This window comes from Panthera uncia (assembly GCF_023721935.1).
Source record: "Panthera uncia isolate 11264 chromosome A1 unlocalized genomic scaffold, Puncia_PCG_1.0 HiC_scaffold_17, whole genome shotgun sequence".
NCBI lineage: Eukaryota > Metazoa > Chordata > Mammalia > Carnivora > Felidae > Panthera > Panthera uncia.
This window is the reverse complement of record NW_026057577.1, coordinates 78,704,016-78,727,635: the sequence shown is the minus strand read 5'-3', so window position 1 is coordinate 78,727,635 and position 23,620 is coordinate 78,704,016. Positions and strand designations below refer to the sequence as shown.

The 23,620-nt window shown below is 38.9% G+C and overlaps 1 protein-coding gene across 1 annotated transcript in view; it reads left to right on the top strand.

Annotated features, from left to right (window-relative positions):
* LOC125934344 (uncharacterized) overlaps positions 1-18,928 on the top strand; it is a 42,670-nt gene extending 23,742 nt beyond the window's left edge. Inside the window, exons 2-6 of the mRNA XM_049647689.1 lie at positions 3,837-3,994; positions 5,821-5,863; positions 7,560-7,746; positions 16,418-16,553; positions 18,507-18,928. Of these exons, the coding sequence (XP_049503646.1) occupies positions 3,837-3,994; positions 5,821-5,863; positions 7,560-7,746; positions 16,418-16,553; positions 18,507-18,606 (624 nt within the window). The 3' untranslated portion in view covers positions 18,607-18,928. The remainder of the gene's footprint in view (positions 1-3,836; positions 3,995-5,820; positions 5,864-7,559; positions 7,747-16,417; positions 16,554-18,506) is intronic.
* Positions 18,929-23,620: the final 4,692 nt, after the last annotated feature.

The window sequence follows — 23,620 nt, the reverse complement described above, 5'->3', positions numbered from 1 at the left end:
CTCAACCGACTGAGCCACCCAGGTGCCCCTAGGGAAACCAGTCTTTAAAAATTCTTTGCTGTTTTCAATACCTACATAAGTCAGACTTTTGGCAGAGCCAGAGGGAAAGACTCAAGCAGAACCCATTTAAGAATTAAACTGAGGGACTGAGTTTTGCTTAAGGGAAGAGTTAAAGACCCCAAGGGCATGGCAGTAAGACACATTGGGGTTCTCATTGTTGTTTATCTCTAGAAAACATTTGATTGGAGAATACAGACCCACAGACCAAGCAGCATTCGGATTCAACTAAAAGAGAACCTTTTCTGAACCCCCTATCTCCACAAGAGTGGAGTTTAAAGGTGCTTGGACTGGTGAAACCGAGAGAAAAGAGTAAGATGAATGAGCACGGCTGCAAGAGTACCACACCCGCTACGTGGGCTCTGTGTGCCTGGTCTTATTGCAGCTGCTCCCAGGGCCACAGCAGGCTCATAATCATGGACAATGAGGAGCAGCTGAGAGTAGCCAAAATGGAATCCAGGCCGTGTTAGAGGCCATGTAAGAGACGGTAGCATTCAGTTTTTAATCTAATCCATTCATCAATCATTCATTCTTCTGACATAGCTGCTATGTGAGCAGAGGAAAAAGAGCCTCGTAAGTGACTTAAGGCACTATTCTGGGTTGTGTCACATGCCATATGAATGTAGTCCTTTGCATTCTCTTACAGCAAAGGATGTGGAGAACATGGTAGCTCTAGAGTAACCTAATGGTGCTAATGCTGAGAGACTGACATATCATCTTATCTATAAAATGGGCCCAAAGGAAAGCAAACCAAGTGAGTGTTTGCTCTTAGTAAATGAGCACATCTGTTACTTCTCATGAGAATAAAATTTCCAGGCTTCATTTGTTTTTCCCATATCTTTTTATCGTTTGCAATGCTCCTGTGAAAATGATATAAGTAGCCATTATGGGCATGTAAAGCCTTTATCCTTATTAAAGCAAATGAAAATATATTCTTCTGATTTTTAATATCATAGTATTGACCATGTCCAATGATTACAACATGTGCTACTTTCTTTATATTTACTAAAACAGACTGAAATTCTGCATCTCTGTCTCTATTCCAGGAAAGTTAGTGGCTTCAGGACATACTGTGTCTCCTAAAATGTTCAATATTATAGCCTTCAAATGCTGAATCTAAGATCCAGCAGTCTCCCAAATTTCCAAGGCCTAAGAAGCCAGACACATGGCAGAAGTAGTGTCGAGGACAGAGACAGAAGACCAGTGTCCAAATTCTATTTCTATGTAACATTGGGGCATCTCATTGAAACTCAGTTTCTTCCTCTAGAAAATGGGGATAAGAGTGGCTTCCTATTTTTTTTTTAATTTTTTTTTAACGTTTATTTATTTTTGAGATAGAGAGAGAGACAGAGCATGAACGGGGGAGGAGCAGAGAGAGAGGGAGACACAGAATCGGAAGCAGGCTCCAGGCTCTGAGCCATCAGCCCAGAGCCCGACGCGGGGCTCGAACTCACCGACCTCGAGATCGCGAGATCGTGACCTGAGCTGAAGTCGGACGCTCAACCGACTGAGCCACCCAGGTGCCCCAAGAGTGGCTTCCTATTTTATAGAGTAGTTATAAAACATGAAAAGGCAGAGCCCATGGAAATGTTTTATAAACTAAAGTGCCATACAACTATGAGATATTACTTTTGGTCAAAGAATATTTTTGTTTCCATCCACCCATGAGTAGCAAGAAAATTTCTGCATATGCATGTACACACATGTGTGTTTATATGTACCCATACATGTGTATACATGTAACATGTCTCACACATGTATTTACATGCACACATGTGTGTATATGTGCACATATAAATGTATTAGGGGAGGGGTGAGAGGGTTTTCATCTGCATCTCAAAGGAAGTCGTTACCTAAAACTGGTTAAGAGCCTCTGGTATGGACGATGCTCCACAACATCAGCCATTAGAAATATGCAAATTAAAATCACCAGGAGATTCTACTATATGCCCAGTAGGACGGCAGCTATTATAAAAAAAGACAAGCACTAGAGACTATTGGTGAGGGTGTTGGGAATCTGGAACACTCATAGACTACTGGTGGGAATGTAAAATGGTATAGCCGCTTTGGAAAATAGTTTGGCAGTTTCTTGTAAAATTAAACCTACGATGTGACCCAACACTTTCACTCTTAGTAAGGTACCAAAGAGAATGAAAACATATGTCCACACAAAGACCTGTACACAAATGTTTATAGCAGCATTATTCAAAATAGACCAAAACTTGAAAGAAAAATCGCCATTATCTTGTGAATGGACAAACTAAATGATGTATACCTGTATAATAGAATAATAGCTCAGAAATAAAAAGGAATGAAGAACAAATAAATGCTACACTGCGGATGAAACTTGAAAACATTACACTAAGTAAAAGAAGCCAATCACAAAGAACATAGTACATGATACTACTTATATGAAATGTCCAGAAATGGAAAATTCATAGGAATAGAAAACAGATGTGTGATTACCTATGATTGGAGGAGCAAGGGTGGCAATTGACTGCAAATGGGCTGAAAGAAAATTTGGAGGTTGATGGAAAGTTCTAAAACTAGATTGTGGCAACGGTTTCACAACTCTGTACCTTGCCTTAAAAAAAATCACTGAGTTGTACGCATATAGTTAGTGACTTTATGGTACATAAATTAAACGACAATATAGTCATTTTTAGAGAGGACATGAATAGTGGACAGGATGTTTTGAGATATAATTGTAAAATAAATATAACAAAATATTTACTTGTAAAATTATTTTACTCTTGCATACATAGGTGGTATTTTAAAATACTGTCATTTAAAGAAAAGTGTTCTTGATTCTCTCTGTGTTGCAATTTCCTGATCTGTAAAATAGAGATGATAAAAGCAACTACCTTGCAAGCATTTGTGAAGCAAAACCAATTAAGAGATGTGAAGAATTTAGAAGAGGGCCATACTCAGTAAGCATGGAGTACATGTTAATTGTAGAAACTAACTAGAGATCTCATGTCACTACCAACCACATATATTTTGTAATGTGAACTTCTTTTATTTTTTTAAGAAGCTTTATTTTGTGATGGAGTGCACACATGTGCATGTGTGCACACACAACTGGGGGAGAGACAGAGGGAGCAGGAGAGAGTGAATCCCAAGTAGGCCCCACGCTGTCAGTGCAAAGCCCAATGCAGGGGTCAGACTCATGATCCGCGAGATCATGACCTGAGCTGAAGATGGACACTTAACCACTGAGCCACCCAGATGCCCCTATAATGTGAATTTAATTTTTTTAATGTTTTATTTATTTTTGAGAGAGAGAGAGTATGAGTTGGAGGGGCAGAGAGAGAGGGAGAGACAGAATCCGAAGAAGACTCCAGGCTCGGAAATGTCAACAGAGGGCTGGCATAGGGCTTGAACCCATGGATTGGGAGATCATGATCTGAGCCAAAGTCGAATGCTTAACCAAATGAGCCATCCAGGCATTCCAATGTGATTTTCTTTTAATGTTTTTTCTCATAGGAAAAATGGGCATTAATAATTAACTATACTTTCCCAAGTTGGCATAAATAAAATGCATATTAATAGAGGGTATTCAAAAGGGATGTGGAAAAATATAATAGCTGGAGATCTGAAGTTCCATGGAATATATCATGGGGAGCATAATCAACAAAAACTCATTTGGGTTATAATTTCATTTCAGATCATACAGTCAATTATAAAAAAATAACTTCAGTCCTCCTTTCTTCACTCACGTTCGCTCTTATCTGCTTAGTTGCAGTGCCCATGCTGAACCTCTTCCTTATCAATTACAGGATGAAGGAAAATGTTCGCCTCTAGAAGTAATAAAATTAGAAGGTGCAGAAGTTGGCATTGATAGCAGTTTGGGAAAACCATTTGTGTTTAACTGTGTGCCTCAGTCTGGAAATAGAACGTTTTGCCTCTGTGCAACCTCAAACCAAGAAATGAAAAGGTAATTCATTAATCTGTGATCTTACCAGTCTCACTTTGGGTTGAGGAATGCTTCTTCAATAGCAGTCTTATTGATTTGGGGGTTGGAAGTAGAGAAGGGAACAGCAAGTTTATAGTGTGAGTCAATCAACTATCTTTTTACTAGGTATGTAAAGTTGCGTTCTTCATTATTCCCCCAGTTTTTTTTTTTTTCTATCAGAATTGCTAAAGAACTGAAACATCTTCTCCTAACTCATTTACTTTAGATCTACACATTTTCTAAAAAAGCTTAGTAGTGTCACGGTCACGTCTAGCTTCCCTAAGTTACCAGGTTTATATATTTTAAGCCCATCAGATTGATAGTCCTAGCTATAAAAATAATGTAGTAGGGTTGCAATTTAGCACACTACAGGGAGATGAGCAAAATAAATAGTAATAATGTAGCTTTGTGGGGAATGAATCCAGTTGACATTTTTAAGCATACAACCCAACTGGAGGGGTAGAGGTATGCAGGCTTTCTAAGAGGGTAGCCTACAAATTCTAAGCATTTAGTGGCTTATGATCATTACTTCGCTGTATCACCCTAAGGGAATGGAGATCACTGGTCAATCCAGTGAGTCAACTGAAAAGTGCAGTGTAAGTGCTGCTAATTTAGGGTGAAGGTAGGAAGGAGTAGAAGTAAGGGAGACTGACAAAAAGGTAAGAGGTCAACGGTGTTGAGTGTTTCTTTAAAAGGAATTGGACTCAAAAAAAAAAAAAAAAGGAATTGGACTCAGTTCCAATCTTAAAGAGAAGCCTAGGTCTGAAACCTCTGAGACAAACAATATACTGTTCCTACTTGTAGAACATTATTGATTCAAATGCATGTTGCTTTAAAGGACAAAGAGGGAAACATGATGATGGTAACCTGACTGTATTTCAATTCAGGAACACAATATTTGTTGGTTAGCTAATGTGCCCAAGACAGTGTTTTAAGTTCTCCACAGACTATTAGTATGATTAAATGCCAATTCTTGCCTTCAAAAAAGCTCAGAACTAAGAAGATAGGGCATTTGGTTGCATATTTGTAATGCCAAAGAAACATTAAGAAGTGCTACAGGAGAAGACAAAGTGGCACAGGAACTGAGTGTAGGGAGTGAGGATCTCCCAAGGCGGGGATGAGGGAAGAGTTTACAAAGGGTGTGGCACAGGATCAGACAAGCGTGCAAAAGAAGAAATGGAACAGAAAAAGGCAGAGGGAATAAATCAAACTTTGGGGAGAAGAGCAAGCAGTATGGTTTGATTGAAAGTTACAGGGTTTAAAAGAAAATTTAAAAGATTGGCAAATGGGGTGGATAGGCTGGTAGCTGGCTAAGTAGACGAGACTAAGAAAATATAGACCTCAAGTAGGAGCACTAATGGTGCACTAAATGTGTCTACTCTGTCCAAGGAACACTTGGGGAGGGAGCTAAGGACAGTGACTGCCAGTCTTTCCATATTGTAATAGCCCGTGCCTTATAGTTATTAACACCAAATCGTTACTAGCCCTGCTGGTGGTAATTAATTCACATGCCTTGGTAAAATAAAGAGTGAAGAAATTTTATCTTAGTCACTAATTAAACAGTGGTAAAGGAGAGGGATAATAATTTATTTTAAATATGCCTGGCGGAGGTGGGATTTTGCCATCCAGTAATACCAATTTTGTAAGAATGTGTTGCCTTTCGACCATCATCTTCCAGCCGTGAAATATATCTGAGTCTCAGGAGTATTCTGTCTGGAAGATGGGTTTCCAGGGAGACGAGCAAGCCCCTCCGAATGATACTTACCCAGTCCCCAAAGGAGAGTTCCTCTCATTTTACTGTCTTTCAGGTGGCTGGAGGCAATGGACAAAGCAATCCATCCCGTCCGCCAGGTAAGGTATCCTTGATATTCATCTCTGCCTTCATCCTGCTCTTCTCCTCAGAGGGGGAAAGGATCAAGTCAAATGTCATGCAGTTCACCCTGGGACTTCTCAGATCTGCTCTAAAAGCTGGGAAAGAGGATTTTAAGTTAACAGGGATTTCTATTCAGATTCCATGAGGGAACTTGCCTTCCTGCTGTTCTTTTTATTTTCAGGGGTTTGTGTGACATTTCTCTCAGTGAACTCGCTAGGTAGTCACAAATTGGGGTGGGATTTCCATTTTACAGGGAGCAGTCCAGGAGGTTAAACCACTGCTTCTGTTTTCTTTTCAATCCCCAAGTACAAGATCTCAGGAATGTCCTAGGATAGAGCCGTAGGCTGAGCAGCATGTTAGAAACTGCATGTCGCATGTTCAGAAATGCACTGCTTAATGGCCATACCCTTGTTTTGGACACATACTAGCCCAACTTTCACTGTTCCTACCTGTTCAAAACTCCCAGTCTTGAAGCAATATACTTTCTAATTTGGGCTTGACCTTTAACTTCCTAACATCAACAGGTGAGTCATTCCTTTAGCCCCTAAGACATTTGATACCCCACTTTCTGAGCTAGTGCTATCACCTGGCTGGTGGGGAGGGGATTGCTTTAGTGCCCAACTGTTTCCTTTGTATGCTATGTGTAAGATTTCTAATAAGGTCATACACTTCCTTTAAATATGCTCATTTCCTCACCACATGTCATACAAGCAAAAGGTATTTACTATCCATTATCTTCTCTACATGTTTCGGCTCTTACACATTCAGGGAAATTTGGATTGTTTGAGCTTAAATGTACTGCCCTGTGTCCTGTAAGTGGACTTTCTGAACAATCACTGGCATCATCATATGAGAAACAGCAAGACTTGTGTTTCATTTTACCTGGAACACAATGCTCAATACACTCATCCATCTCTCCAATGTGTCATCCTAAGTAGGCTGATATTTGTAAGAGGGCTCTAGTCGGCTGATGCATTCAGAGTGTCTGTAGCAGAATGAAAAAGGAACACCCAAGCTCCCCACAGGCTCCCTCTTCACAGCAAAGAATACAGCCGGCTCTGCCTTCTGAAATCTTCTGCACTGCCCTTTTAAAACTAAAGAGCAAAATGGAAACTAAATATGGAAGAGAAACTGGCCGGCACCTGGTAGGGCATTGTGATAACGAGATGAAGCATTGCATCTACTGCCTCAGGTCAGGTTACAGAGAAAGCCTGCCTCTCAGGCCTATGGACCAAGGACTGCCCTCCAGGGTAGAAGATCTGGATTTATCATGACCTGGCACATCACTGACCATGTGAGCTTAAGGCCAGATCTGGCCTGGGGCCTTTAACTTGGTCCTTTGCACAAATGGGAGTTCTAAAGTGAAGCATGAACCAACGGCTGCTATTAGACACAGTAGGCATGCCAGGAACAGGGCTAAGAGGACAATCCCAGTGGTCAGTGAAATAATCTTTTGATTTCCTGACACTAGAACAGAAACCAAAGAGAAGGGACGTGAATTCAGGTTTTCTGGCTAGTTGCTCAAGTATTAGATTGCCTTGGCAATAGAATCACTGAGGGCAGTGCTTTTTCTGAAGACAAACAGCCTTAGTGCTGATGTCATTGGCTCCTGGGAGTCAATGACCACTGGCACAGGATGAGCACTCAGAAGATCCCTTTGTGCTACACTTGCAGAACCATGTCTGGGAAGACGTTACCCTGCACAACAGTAACCTCCCACCCCTGGCTATCAAGAACCCAGAGTGCCTAGGCCTTTTGCACCAACTGGACAGAAATACAGACATGTGGGTCCAGCACTACTGCATTCTGAAGGATGGCTGCTTGTACTTCTATGCTAGCATTCGCTCCACCCAGGCCTCAGGTATGGACTCAACTTTCAGTTGAAATGATAGTAATTACAATAGTAATAGGAGTGACATCCTACCTTTATGGACCTCTTACCAAGCCTTATACTGTGTGCCTTACCTAAATTAGTTCATTTATCCTCCAGTGAAGAGATACTGTTATTATCCTCCTTTTACAAAGAAGAAAACTGGCTGGAAAGCCTACTTAACTTACCAGATCACACATAGTAAGCAACGAAGCTGAGTTCTAAACACAGCCAAGCGAACTCCAGATCCTGTAGATGTAAACCCAAGCTTTTTTTGCCTAGAAAAGCAAAAGTGAGCTCCTTCATTCTTTTGGTTACTGATGGCATTCAGAGTTAATGTCAATAACTTTCTGCTAGGAACTCCCTTTTGTCAGAACATTCCTAATGTTGGATAAATGAATAACAAAAGGAACATTAACTGTCACTTTTCCTTGGGCAAGTTACTTCACTTCCTAAAACTTACTTTCCTCATTGGTAAAATGCAAATAGCTATTTCAAAGGACTGTTGTGAAGATCACACGAGGTAATTGTTATCAGGGTGACTTAAGCTCTACATGTAAAGCTCTCTCTATAAAAAGCTCTCACTCTATAAAATGTACACATTTACATACTTATTAAACTATATATATTAAAAGCTATATATGCAAAATGGGCATATAAACAATATGATTTAATAATTTGTTTTTTTTATTTTAAGTTTATTTACTTATTTTGAGAGAGGCAGAGAGAGCAAGCAGGGGAGGGCAGAGAGAAAGAGAGAGAGAGAATCCCAAGAGGGTTCCACACTGTCAGCACAGAGCCCGATGTGGGACTTGAACTCATGAACTGCAAGATCATGACCTGAGCCGAAACCAAGAGTCAGACACTTAACCGACTGAGCCACCCAGGTGCCTCTTTGATAATCTAATAATAAAATAGTTGTGTCTGATTTTGACAAGAAATATTTTGCCTTCTTGTAGTCTTTTTTAAAGATTTTATTTTCAAGTATCTCTACACCCAGTGTGGGGACTGAACTCATGACCCTGAGATCAAGAGTCACACGCTCCACTGAGTGAGCCAGCCAGTCACCCCTAGACTTTTGCAGTTTTTGACAAAAGCGATTATTGCTATTTTATTTGCACTTGGATTTTTTTCCCCAAATGAATAACCTTAAATAGTTAGCAGTAGTAAACATCCTGGAATCCCAGTCATTTTTTTAGCATTAATGCTTATGTTTATTTAAGCTAGACAGCCATGCCAAATGGGAAGGAAGTATCTGGTGACCATTTCAGCCTTCTTGGAAAGTACAAAAGAAGTACGAGGTGAATATCACACTGTGGTCCATTTCTTATCACTCAGGATGAATGATATAATGATTCTCTTTCACTTATTGAACTTTCCATTTGAGAATATTATAACATGACCCAAAATATTTTCAACTATTAAGAGATAGCCAGCATCTCTAAGCACTTACACAACAGGCTGTTGCTATTTAACTCCAAATCCATAGTTTTTTTTTAAGTTTATTTATTTATTTTGAGAGAGAAAGTGAGAGTGGGGGAAGGGCAGAGAGAGAGAGAAGGAGTGAGAGAACCTCAAGCAGGCACCATGCCGTCAGCACAGAGCCCACCACAGAGCTCGAACTCACAAACTGTGAAATCATGACCTGAGCCAAAAACAAGAGTCTGAGGCTTAACCAGCTGAGCCACCCAGGCACTCCCCAAGTCCATAGTTTTAAGCACCTGATACCAGGATGGGAATGAAGGTAAATAAAACAAAACTCCAAAGTAGTCATGGATTGGGATTTTTATTATAAAATATCACCACAAAAGTCTGAATCATTTTAATTTCCAAATCAATGAAGCTCATTTTTAAGAGACTGTTTCCATAGATTCAAAGGGAATGTTTAGGATTGATGCTTAGATTATTCCAAACTGAAATATTAACAAAGTGCTTCCAAACCCCTGGGGCCCAGAGACTGCTACTGACTCCAAGTTTAAAACAGTAATAACAGCCACTAGGTGGCTTCCCTTATTCTGAAAAGTCAGAAGGAGGTCCTACTTAGAAAAGTTCTACTTGGAGAACTGGAAAATGGCTACTAATAAATGGCCTAAAAATAATAACAAAAGTAGAGTTGCCATTTAGTAAGTCCTCCTTTTGTATTGGTCACTCTGTTAAAGTATTTTTACTTACCATTTTATTTAATTTCAACAACACACTCAGAAAATAGGCTATTATGCCACCTACCAGTTTGCAAACTAATGCTTAACAAGGTTAAATCATTTGCTTGTGGTCCCCTGGATAGTAAATGGTGAAGAAAGTATTTGAACCCAGGTAGCCTAAGTTACACCAAAAAAAGAAAAAAAATAGACAAAAATGGACATCTTCTTTATATTCAGCTCTTATCATTTCACACATCTTTCCAGAACCTTCCATGGTTCTTTGTTGACTCCATAGATAGTACTCTAGAGTTTTATACTTTGTCTCAAAACCCTTCTCTCTGGTTTTCTTTTCCACTCCTTGTGTTAAAGCACCTTGCACTCTAATCAAACATGGTCATGTTCTATTTCCATAACTCACCACATGTCTTAAACCTTTTTCTGGCACCATGTCTTTGCTTTTTCTAGTTCCTTCCCCTGAACCGGTGTATATCTACTGATTCCTCAACACAAGTTGTTCAGATTCCACCTGCCCTTCAAATTTTTATTCAGTCACCAGTCATCTTTCCTGTCCAGCAATCCCAGATGGTCTTAGACAAAGTGTCTCCCCTCTCTGAACTTCCACATTTACCCATCTTGTGACACTTACCACTCTCTACCTTGTATGTTACCTCCAGAGAGCCATATTATCTCTTCTAAGAGACTATATGCTCCAAAGATGACCCTATACTATGTATTTTTAATGAATGAATCAATGAATCAATGAATCAATGATTAAATGACCCCAAGTGGCCATTACTCTCATGAAGTGTGAGTAGTTTGTCATCCCCTCATGTAATAGTAGAGAATGGTTAGAAGATTGGAAAATCAATTCAAAGGCAAAACCAGAACTCAAGCCACCAGAAGCCTAGTCTTTCTGACACATCATACTCTTTCTAGCCCTAGGAAGTTACCTAATTTCTATCAATTTTTAATTCCTCTCTTAAAAAAGATCATTCTGTGACTAATAAAAATATGTAATCCAAGCCCATTCATTCTTAACCAGCCATACATCTTAAATATTCCTATGTCCACGGGCCCTCCATTTCTAGCTTAAATTATCTCAAATATGGATTAAAAGAACATTTTTCTTGCTGAAATTCCAAAAGAAAATGCTATGTCTAGGCCATGTTCTAAAATCGAGGCCTGTGATTTAGGGTTTTACATGACTCTACTCTTTCTTGAATAAAAAGTGCCATTTGCCTAAGCATGCACCTTGTGCCAGAAAATACACTTTACTTCCACCTCCTCCCCACTCTCACCCTGACAGCTGCTGGGTCCGGATGGAAGCTCTCCCAAGGTTAATCAGCAGCTCACTCTTCATTAGCATTAAGGTGGCTGTGCAGGAGCTCTTCTGGGGTGCTTTACCCTTCCCAAGATTGGAATTTTGCAGTGAGGTTTACATTCTTTTCCTAAGAGCCCTTCTCAATCTTATACATCTTAACTTGCATCGTGACCTGAGGCCCGTAGCCAATGATCTGGCACAGTGAGACCCAAGCTGAGACAGAGGCATATGGAAATCTCCTGTGGAAAATCCCCAAAAGAGAAATGCTTCTCTCTACTGTCCACTAAGAATCACTGCCCTGGGGAGCCGCATTTTTTTGAGAGGCCTGGATCATTCTGCTCAGGTGTATTGGTGGCAGAAAGTATGTCTCATTGAATGCTTCCTGTGTGTCCAGCACTTAAATAAGTACTTTATGCTCATCATCTAAAACTAATATTTGCAAAACATCCACGGTTATTGCCCCAGTATAAGTCAGAAACTAAGGCTTAGAGAAATTAACTAACATGCTGATGTGGTCACCTAGCTGTTAGGGGACAAAATTTGAGCAAATGCTATCCAAATCTTTATGCCCAAACTCTTAGCCATAATGCTATATATAGCACTCCCTGCCAGAAATTAGTCTTCTTAAAGTAGTACTCAGTATTTGGCATCTAGTCTCTGGAAATCAGCACATTGGCTGCCATAGCCATGATCCGCACAGTCCAACTATTTATCACAACAACTGGGAATTGTAAGGACAGTGAAGAAATTTATTGAGTTAGGGCTGAACCTATGCTGTGCCATGAACACCACAGGCACTAAAATGAATCAATTAAAAATAAAATAAAGTACTCAGTTGAATGTAATCATTTTTATATGCATGGAATGTGAATCGTTATATTTATAAAGATTGTACAGAGTTCTAATACTTATACTCAGTTCTTCCAGGTTATGCTAAGTGAATGACCTTTGTGCTGGTCTGATCTATAGTTCCTCCTTCACTTGTATTGTCCAAGCTCTGCTTGGCTCTTGCATATCCTACCCTTGCTTGGTTCCTTATTCTCCAGCCCAGTGAAACAGGCCCTGGTTACTATTTATAGCATTATTCGCCAAACCACAGGTTTTTACCCCCTTACTGAGCCATGCAGTCAATGTAGTAGGTTGTGGCAAGTATTTAAAAGTACAACAGAATAAGGGCTCCTGGCTGGCTCAGTTGGTTAAACATCCAACTTTGGCTCAGGTCATGATCTCACAGTTTGTGGGTTCGAGCCCCATGTCGGGCTCTGTGCTGACAGCTTGGAGCCTAGAGCCTGCTTCGGATTCTGTGTCTTCCTCTCTCTCTGCCCCTCCCCCGCTCAGGTTTTATCATTCTCTCTCTTTCTCTCAAAAATAACTAAACATTAAAAAAAAAATGTACAACAGAATAGAATTTAATTGAATAGAAAATATCATGGTACATCACAATGTTCCACAAAACTTTTGGTCTAACTGTATGAAAACCCATAGAGCTCTGTATTTATCACATCTTTGGATCACAGGCAAAAAGCCTGGAAAAATACTCATGTACAAAAACATTGTCTCTGCATTCCTGGTCAGTTTTGTGTTCAGAATCTTAGGTTCTTTCCTTTTAATTATCTTTGTCATCCACCTAGGATATTAGTTGCTTTGTTATTAAGACTCAACTTTCTGTGGTCACCACTTCATAGAGACATGGTCCCCTGACCACAGCATCTCAGAGGCTTTACTGCTTTATTTTCATTTTATTTTATATTAATTTTATCCCATTGATTTATCTTCTTTATAAGAGATCCCGAACACCTCACATGATATTTCTTCTAAAGGTATGTGTAGTATTTGGGACCTGACTTATTTACTGTAACAGTCACCTGAGGGACTGAGACAATCCCGGGGACAGCAAAGAGAAGGCAGGGAAACGATAACAGTGAAAGGGGAAAGTACGCAACGTGAGAAGCCACATGGCCCTAATTTCCTGGAAAAAACAGGGTAGATGCGAATCTCACATTGTACTTTCAGCTAGATAAACATGCCTCTAATGTGTATTGTAAGAGTTGTAGAAATAGCACTGGTCAGCTCCCTGAAGTCTGTGCTTACTGTCAAGGAAAGTGCTCATACTTTAACAATATGCATCACGGCCTCTCCTATGCTGGCTAATATTAAAAAGCCACTGTACAAGTATTTCCAAAAGCCCTTTGGTCAAATGCCTCTTCATAGGCCCTCAGGCTCCTTGTCATTCACCATATACTTGATTTTTTTCCCTCTTATCTCTCTCCAGCAAAAGCTGAAAGTAACAAATTGTGACTTAACTATTGTTCTTGAATAAATCACATCAAGGTCTATGTGCACTTCTCAGATATATTTTACATTATTGCAACAAATGGAACACTTAATGCTTGCATAGTTCTTCTGAGAAATCTCTGTCCAAATGTTGCGCCAGCTTGCTATTTATTGCTGCTACTTAATAACAGATAGAGACTGGACCAATGAGGTCATCTCAAATGAGGTAATAGGGTTATAGTCAGACGTCTTTACTGCCAATCATTTCTACCCTGCAACTGGTTAGAAAAGGGGTCAGAAACTTTCCTGTTTGTAGCAGACATATTTTTGGACAAAACTTTCCATCCATTCTCAAAAAGTGTAGGGACAGAAGAGGGTATTCATATCTGCTTAGACATATGAGAAAGGGAAATCTCACAAGTAAGAAGACGTCAGAAACCAGTACAGTAATATAAATGCATTGTGCTATTGTTGGGAGCAGAGAATTAAGACAGCAAAATAACCCTTGGATATGTCTTTGGGTAGCCTATAGTTCTGACACATCTAGCACATTGCTTATTCTAATTCTAGGATATACCCCAAAATATATATCTATGCAAAAATTTGTATATAAGTATTCATAATTTTAATCATTATAGTCATGAAAATGAAGAAAACTCAAATGTCCATCCATGAACTAATGAATAGATAAATAAAATGTGGTATACCCATACAATGGAATATCATTTATCCATAAAAAGGAATGAAGTACTGATACACGACACAACATGGATGAACCTTGAAAACATCATACCGGATAAAAGAAGCCAGTCACAAAAGACTGCATATTGTATGATTCCATTTATATTAAGTTTCCCAGGAAAAGCAAATCCATAGAGATAGAAAGTAGGTTAGAGTCACCTAGTTGGGGCAGCAAGTGGGGAATGACTGCTAATGGGTATGGAGTTTCTTTTTGAGGTGATGAAAATGTTCTAAAATTAGATTATGGTGATGGTCACACCACTCCATAAATAAACTAAAAATCATTGCCCACTTCAAATGTGTGAATTTCATGTTGTGTAGTGTAGATTAGCACAAAGACACAAGTCACTCTCTGATTTTTATAAATACCATTTTACTGGGACCTACTAAAGGGGAAAAAAAATCTAACCATTTCTGAAATGAATGCATTTCTAGAAGTTAGCTTTGAAACTCACTCTTTTTAAATAAAAAAAAAATTAATTTAGTGTTGCATCTAAACCCCCCCTATAAGATCATGACCTGAGCCATAGTCAGATGCTTAACCATCTGAGCCATTCAGGTGCCCACAATAGCCAAATTATGGAAAGAGCCTAAATGTCCATCAACTGATGTATGGATAAAAAAAATTGTGGTTTATATACACAATGGAATACTACGTGGCAATGAGAAAGAATGAAATATGGCCCTTTGTAGCAACATGGATGGAACTGGAGAGTGTTATGCTAAGTGAAATAAGCCATACTGAGAAAGACAGATACCATATGGTTTCACTCTTATGTGGATCCTGAGAAACTTAACAGAAACCCATGGGGGAGGGGAAGGAAAAAAAAAAAAAAAAGAGGTTAGAGTGGAAGAGAGCCAAAGCATAAGAGACTCTTAAAAACTGAGAACAAACTGAGGGTTGATGGGGGGTGGGAGGGAGGGGAGGGGGGGTGATGGGTATTGAGGAGGGCACCTTTTGGGATGAGCACTGGGTGTTGTATGGAAACCAATTTGAAAAAAAAAAAGAAACCAATTTGACAATAAACTTCATATAAATAAATAAATAAATAAACAAATTTTAAGGAAAAAAAAAAAAAGTAAACCCCCCCCTATAAAACAGACAAATTTTAAAGTCCAAAAGCCACTCTTTCGGTTTAAAAAGAAAAAATGTCTGACTTCCGGACAGTATACATCAGTACCAAATATAACCAAAAGGAAAACAAAGGTCAGCCATAGTCAAAGGGATGAAATTTTTCCTTCATGGTTTCGTTTTGGTATAGAATAACTACCAGATAGGGCAAACATCCAAGTTGTATTTTTGTATTTTGTTAGTACAATGCACTAAAGTGGCTCCTGGGAGGAAGTGGGAGATTAGAATAAGAGTTAGCAAGAGCAAGAAACAGGTTTAAACATCTAATCACTGATATTAATGACGTTACCTAGATTGTGTACACGAGATTCAGGTTACCACAGAGCATCAAGACACTATAAAACACATAAAGGTTTTGAGTTTTTAGCCTCTTCCCCCAGACCAATATCCTTTCTCTACCCCCAGACAATGGAAACAAAATTCAGGCCAAGAAATATATAACCACTAACTTGGACTCAAAGGACCATGGGGAAAAAAAATTATCTTCCAAAACCAGTCATTTATTCTCATTTTAATTCAAGTTGGCTCCCTCATATCACCCTGTGGGTTCACATTTTAAATGTGCTTTGCATATTCACAAAGAAGGTGAGAATCTACATTGGTTTTAGAAACTGCTGGCAATCTCCATTATTATTCAGGAAAGCTGTTTTAATGGTTCTGCCTAAGCAAATAGTATTTAATTTTCCTCTAATGTGATATTGCAGGTGTCACTCTTTGATACCAAAAAGTTTATTTCAAAATGTGTCCTCCAGGTAAAGTACCTGGTTTAGACCCACAGTAACCCAAGCTAAATACTGAACACATAATGAGAAGACCACAAAAATGAAAACTGGGAAATCCACCTGTATTACCAGTCTTGCCATTAATCGTTAGTGGAGGACCTTAAATTACATATTCTTCCAAGTCTCAGTGTCTTCATCTATAAAATTAGACACCTAGAATTAGAGATTCCTTCAGATACAAAGTTTTCTTGATGCTTTTTCAGATTCCCTTTTTTTCCCCCATCTTACTCTTTCCCTATTCTCATTTTTTTTTTTCTTTCACCCTCTGTAGGTGGTCTATATCTGCAAGGATACAGGGTGAACGAGCAGATCCTTAGCTTCAAGCAGTCAGTAATTGAACTCAAACCTCCATCTGAAGAGTTCAAGACTTTCTATTTCTGTGCAGAAAATAATACAGAAAACCAACGGTAAGTCAAGGTCTGCATATTTCTTCTTCATCTGCTTTGATAAGTCTTCTTAGCAAAACCCTTACCCTTACTCTCCAACTTCAGTTCCCATCTTCAGTTAACTCTCTCCCTTTCTTGCATAGTCTTCATAGCTAATACTCCCCAGGATTGTTTTTTCTTGCAATGCATAGAAGATGATTCCTCCAGAAGTACTTTTTTAAGTGGAAAAGGAGTCCACAATTCTCCCCAAGGCAATGGGCTCAGACTTAAACATAAAAAAAAAAAAAATCTACTAACACAGTTTTCCATGAATACTATGTTATTAATTCAGATTTGCTGTCTCACCTCCTTTCATATAACTCTTATTGATATGTCCATCCGAATTTGGTCAGTTGTTTGGCTTTGTTATAAGCCATTGAAGGATATAGAACTTACCTATCTAATTCAATATGTTCAGTATCCACTTTGACATGCACACATGGGCACTTGGGTTCATGATGATTTGGGGGAAAAAATAGCAGTAGAGTCAAAAGAGACAAAACCATGAGGCAAAAGAAGGATTCTCTGGTACCTAGAGGATCATCCTCCATCTAATTTCAGTACTCAAGATGTCCTGTGCCCTCCATCTCTCATTCCTACTATCAACTACTTGATGACCATCCCTCACCTCATCCAGATGCTTTCTCCCAACTGTCTGGGTTAAAAAGATCTAATAAAGAAATTCACAGTAATTTATTAAAACAGAGGACATGGTAAAATTTCCATGGGTATTTACAAGAACCAAATGCATTGCTTTAACTCAAAGAAATAAACTCTGAAAGTAGAATTTCAGGATTTCTAGCCAGTAACCTTTAGGGAAGAGAGGAGTCTCCCTACCTTCTCCCATTATGTAAACCTTGTCTGCACCACTCATTCCTAAGGATAGGCTAGAGTGGGAGGTTAATGAATATAGAATTGCTAGATATTTTGCCAAGATCTTTTTCCTTGGGCTTATGCTATACAATCTGGGTGGCAAACTAAGATGGTTCCCTTGAAGGTAAGACTCCAGCTGGCATATTAGAAAAAGGGTCAGTAAAATAAAATTAACCCTTATCTGTTAAAATCCACTGTCTTCTCTAAGAGTGGAGGTTGAACAGTTAGATTTCACTGCCAAATCCATGAGTCAATATTATCGATAGGAAGCAATAGTGAGTCACTAGAGAAATACTTCAAAGCATACGAGTAGAGTTTTGCAAAGTGTGGTTCATGGAATTCTGGCTCCACAAGATGCCCTACTCCCGCAAAATAGTTTTTAGGAAATGATCCATATCATATTTCCATCTTAGAGAATCACAAAACATATTAACTTATCAATGTTCCTGACACACCCTGCTAGAAAGAATCCTGGTTACCTCTTCATAAATCCCACTACCCAAGCTTATCTGACCCAACCTTTCTTTTAAAAACATGACACGTGCTAATTACCCTTAGAATAAATTCTATATGGGTACACTTTATAAACCATCACCAAATAAAATGAAAAGAAGGAAATAGAAAAGAGAGGGGAGCTAACCTAGAGAGTTTGCTGTGGTTAATAGAATGTAATAAAGGAATATCTTGCTCTAATGGCAATATTTGATAACTCTATATTTGATCAACTGAATTTGAAATTTCTATAGGAACAGTAAAGTACTATTAATAATTGCAAAAGCCCTATAGCTCCATTAATCACTGTCTACAAACATTGAACATTCTTCTCATCCTAGTATTTATATGAACATAGTTTTACTTCTTTGCTAAACATTACATACTCTGCATTTGGTGTTTTACCTTTCATTCAATCCAAACCTAAGGATGAGGGTTTACTCTATTGATTTCAAACTAAATAACCGAGAGAAATTATTAGAAAATAAATTTAAATGATTTTTTAACATTTCATCTTCCTACAGTCCAATTTTTTTTTAAATGAACTGGCCTGTACTGTTATTTCTACAGCTGGATTACAGCGCTGAAAGCATCTATCAAAAAGTGGCTTCCTTTGCATCAGGCTATTCAAGACTTCATGAATCGACCTCTAGAGGAGACCAGAATGTAAAAGAAACCCTAATCTTAAGAGAAAGGACCCACAAAATCACTACCAGCCTGTTGTGGGAAGAAACAAAAACATTTTTTATTACATAGCATTCAACTGAATGTTCCTCCAAAACATTAAAATTTTGTGATAATATTATCACTTTGTTTTTGAACCAAAGCACCAACATCTAATGTGACATTCAGAAAATAGAATATCTATCAACATCATTAATATCTCACGTTTCTGCCCCTCAGGCTGCTCGTGTTAGCATCAAAAAATAGTATGTTCCATACCCATGTCTTTTGAAAGCATAAATTCAATAAAAGTTAATTTCTTTTTTGTATTCTTTGCTAAATCTTCCATTCTTTCCTTTGACTGTAGGCTTCCCAGAATGCCTATAGGCCATGATATGGGAAGCTGATATTTGGAAAAATTAAGATCATGGAAATGAAGTGGCTTAAATGGTGAATAAATAATACAGCTAAACAAGGTCCTCTCTGTCACGTCATCCTACAATCAACTAACCCAACTACCTCCCAGGACTTCCCAGATGAAAGAAAATAATAACAATTATTGCTATAAAAATAAGGAAGGAAGTAGGCTGAATTTAGGGGAGCAAACTCAAAAAATGCATCGTATGATTACCTGAATTATTACCTGAATATCTGTCACACTGCAAAGGGAAAACACAAAATAAGTCAAGAATGTCCTGCCCTGGAAGTAACATTCAGAGAAATTCAAAAGTAAATTCTAAGTAGTGACCTCATTTCTTAGTGGAACAATCCCAGTGTGGAGCCATGATGTTGTGATGCACTTGGAAGTCCCATGCCCTTACTAATGGAACAAGGAAAACAAGTTTCAGGGAATTCAACTGTCAGATTTAAGTGCTCTGGAACAACTGAAAACAGTAATAAAAACTTACGGTCTTGTTTGTTCACAAAATAATAGTATTTCAGAGCTCACAAACACCTTACAGCTCAACCCCTGTTTATGGCGAAATCTCAGGGAGGGAGTTGCCTGTTGAAGATCACCAAGGTTGTTAATGAAAGACCAGGAACTGAATCCGGGTCTTCATCCCTCCATCCAGTGTTGTTTCCACTCATCCTACAGCTCTTCATTGTTATAAAGAATGTGTGGTTTCACAGAGATAATGTAATCACCCACTTTCCGAAGTTGTCCAATGCTTCTAGTCTTTGCCTGAGATTGGAAACACATCGATTCCAGCAATAAATGTTTATATCTCTACAATCTCATGAAGAACTTCGTGTTGATTCAAATTATATCATTTTACAGAGAATCTTAAATGTGAAAAAGATATCAAAATTCATGCCATTTTTCATACACTCCTCACCTCTGCCCTCTCCCCCAAAGACTGCGAACTCTTCAAATAGATGGCAACAGTTTGCAGCTGTCATTCACCACAACTCAGATAAAGGATGCGTGAGTGTGTGAGCATGTGCTACTTAGTTCCTGTATTAAGAGAAGCTGCACAAATGAATCCATGCCCCCCAAAAGACATGCCGTAATACCCTAACCAACCTAATACCATAATCAAAAATATTCAATTAACAATAACAGATAGTCCTCTGTTCTGACAATGGTCTCTTTGTTCTCCCAGTATTTGCCATGACAATAATGAGGTCTTTCAGTAGGGGCATCATCAGTAATGTTCATGTCAGAAACCTGGAGCTCATACATCCGCTCCCCAGTGGAGCACTCGGCCTCTTTGGAGCTCCGCCATGGAATGCACAAACTGTGCCGTTACCAGGCAGCCAGCTAGTGACCACAGCCAACTGTAACACTGGCACAGAGCTTTCTCCTGAAGGGGAAAAACAAAAGCAACTACCTCAATAAAATGTGAATACAATTTTCCCTGAATTAAGCAGTTGTATAACTCACTTGAAAGTAAAAGGTATCAATGTTCAAAGTTACTCCTCAAAAACTACTGTTGCTATTCCTGGAAGATTCTAGAGCTCTAAACAGTACCATACATTATGCCAAAAAAATTTGTGTGAGCATTTTTATGTGGAGTCAATTTTAAGCTTTTATTTGATTTTCAAGGGATATGTGACTCAAAAAGAACTTTTTAGGTCTAAGATTAAGAACATTTCTCAAGATCCACAAGGTTTCCATCTTTAATAGATACAATATGGAGGGGAAAGGGCAGGGCCAGTCTTCTACATATGCACTATCTGACCACACATTTTAGGATTAGCCCACCTTTTGGCAAATCAAAGAGAGCTTGCCATGAGTCCAGTGGTCAGTTAGTCAATTATTTATTCATTGAGCACCTACTGTGGACCAAGAACTGACTGCCACCAGCCTACTACCATTAGGAGAGGCGAAAAAATTATTAAAGTCTGTTCTCTGTAGCCAGAAGGCCCAAGTTCAAATTTTAGCTCTGTCACTTCCTGGCTGTGACTTTACACAGGTAAACTTTAACCCTCCCTGCTTTAGCTTCCTCATCTATAAATGGGGATAATAGTATCTGTCACATGTGTTTGTGAGAATTATATGAATAGTGTACAAAAAGCACTGGAACAGTGAGTGTCCCTGATGAACTCTCAATATGATTATCAATATCATTAGCAAGGATTGTCAGCCAATAGTCACATCTCTGTGGACTCTTCCTGAGGGAATACATCTTGTCTCCATTTCACTACCCACAGGTAGAGAGGATAAAGGAACATTCCATCAGGGTTTCCATCTTAAGTGGGCTTAATAGAGAGAGCCAAATATAGTTTCAGGTTTTGTGGGTCATCTGCTGCATAGTATTGCCTATTTAGAACCCAAAGACTGGCCTATAGTTGTCTAAACTCTGCTAGCCCCACTCCTTGATAAACTTGGAAGATTTTCCATCAGTATTCCTAGAAGCCCTAAACTAAGCCCACATTGTTCTCAGGAGGTCCCTGATGGGCCTAAGTAGTGCTGATCTCGCTCCAATTCTTGTTCTGCCTCATCTGTTGACTTAATGTGCACACTATAAAAGAAAACCCCTGGACTGTTCTGTACTTGGGAATTACATTTAGTGAAGATAAATTAAGAAATATCAAAGAGCACAATGAATTAGAAGGGAACTACAGGCAATCAGTCTATTTCCTTATTTGCCTCACCCACTTAGCCTGAGAAAATGATCTCAATGATCCCTTGCCTCCCAATCCCTCTCAAGCTTCTTCCTGGGCTTGGAACAATTTCTCCATACCCACCCTGACTTCTGAGAAAAAATACTTTCTCCAGAGTACAATTCTGTTTTCCATTCCAACCCATGTAACAACCATATAAAACCATTTCAAAGACGTGTACATAGTGGGATGTAAAAGCTAATGAACCTATAAAGCATATTTTTTTAAAAAGTAACCACTCTATACTAACAATTCCTCACAGCTTACATATACAATATTTATGCATGTATCTTTTTGGTTTAAAAATATCCCTCATATGTTTCCAAACCTGTCTTTTTAGAATGGAGCCCATTCTTAAGCAGAGATTTTCATTTCAGTGACTCTTCACAGGCTATGAATACCCAGGATGCATAAACAAAGTTCTGAATTATGCTAGTGGATTATTTGATCAATCTTTTGAAGCAGAGTGAGGAGGTTCTCATGTTTTTAATTCCAGGTGTGATGACTTCAGGGAGGTAGGAATATGTCTGTCTTAACTGTATTCCCTGAAACTAGCACGCTGTCTAGCATACATTAAGTATTCAATATTCATGTGGAAAAGCATAAATAAATGAATTCCAGCTACTGACCTGATCACAGATGAAAATTAAATCTTCTAATTATGAATTTAGATTCCAAGTTGCATTAGGACTTTAAGGGTTGACAGTTACCGAAAGGTTTTGGAGTAGACATAGGTATAAAGGTATTATAATTATGAAGAAATGGTGGCATCTATGGAAATGAAGGCAAGAATGCACCTCAGAGGTAGCTTCAATGGTGATCAAAGCATTAAGAAGAAACCTGAGGTTTCATCTCTCTCTGTGCTACTGCTTTTGTGCATCCATTTCTTCTTTCTCCCTGCAGGTTGACTTTAGTCGTTATAGAGAATGAATGCATGAATTGTGGTCAAAATTCCAATGACAGTCATGGCCTCTTGTAGACAGTATCTACATGTGAAGATTGCCTAGCCTCCTCATTCATAAAGTCAACAGCCAGAGCATAAGGTAGAACAGCCTATGTAGCAATCATATCTAGGGTCAACATGGTAGGGTGAGCTACTCTGCATATCACCAATGAAGTGTTATGTAAGCAAGGGCCTACACAGAAACACTTATAAGAGAACCAAAGTCAAAACAGAGCTCCCCCTGACCAAAGATAAGATACAGGAGACTTCCCATTTCAGAGGCACTTGCTCCCACAAAGAGGAAAATGCTGTCTTGCCACTCTTTCCAAGTGCTTGAAAGTTGTGTCTTACTTTGGATGGTGGAACCCTGGGAGATATCTAGGTAGCTGCTGTTCAAGTCCAGCTTCTATCATTTGCCATCAGAGTCATGAGTGATTAGGGTGACCATATAATTTAGCTTCCAAATCAGGCCATTTTGAGAGAAGACACTACGAATAATTATACTGAGACAACGGATATAAGCAGGGAATGTCTCAGGCAAAGTAAGACATATGTCATCTTATGAATAATGTACAAAATGGTATTCTCTGCTTTGTCATCCACTTGGAAGAACATGATTTTAGCTCACAGCTTCCAGTACATATGCTCTCAGGTCCAGTTCCCCATGAAAGAATAATTTTGTTCTTTCAATACCAATTCTAACGAATTCAAAGAGACCAGTTACTCATGACCAAGACAATGGGTTTACATTACAAGAAAACAGATTCTGAGAGCTCAGCAGCCCTAACTCTGTGTTTGTTTGGAGTGGAGCAGGAGTAAGAAGGGTTTTATTTTCAGAAAAATGGAGTCTTTGGGAAGTCACTGGTTGAGATTTTATGCTGCTTAAACAAGTTTAATGGTATAGAGGATCCCTAGAATCCAAAGAATTCCCATTAAGATGACTATACAGTTTAGTGTGTTTGCCTGTCAT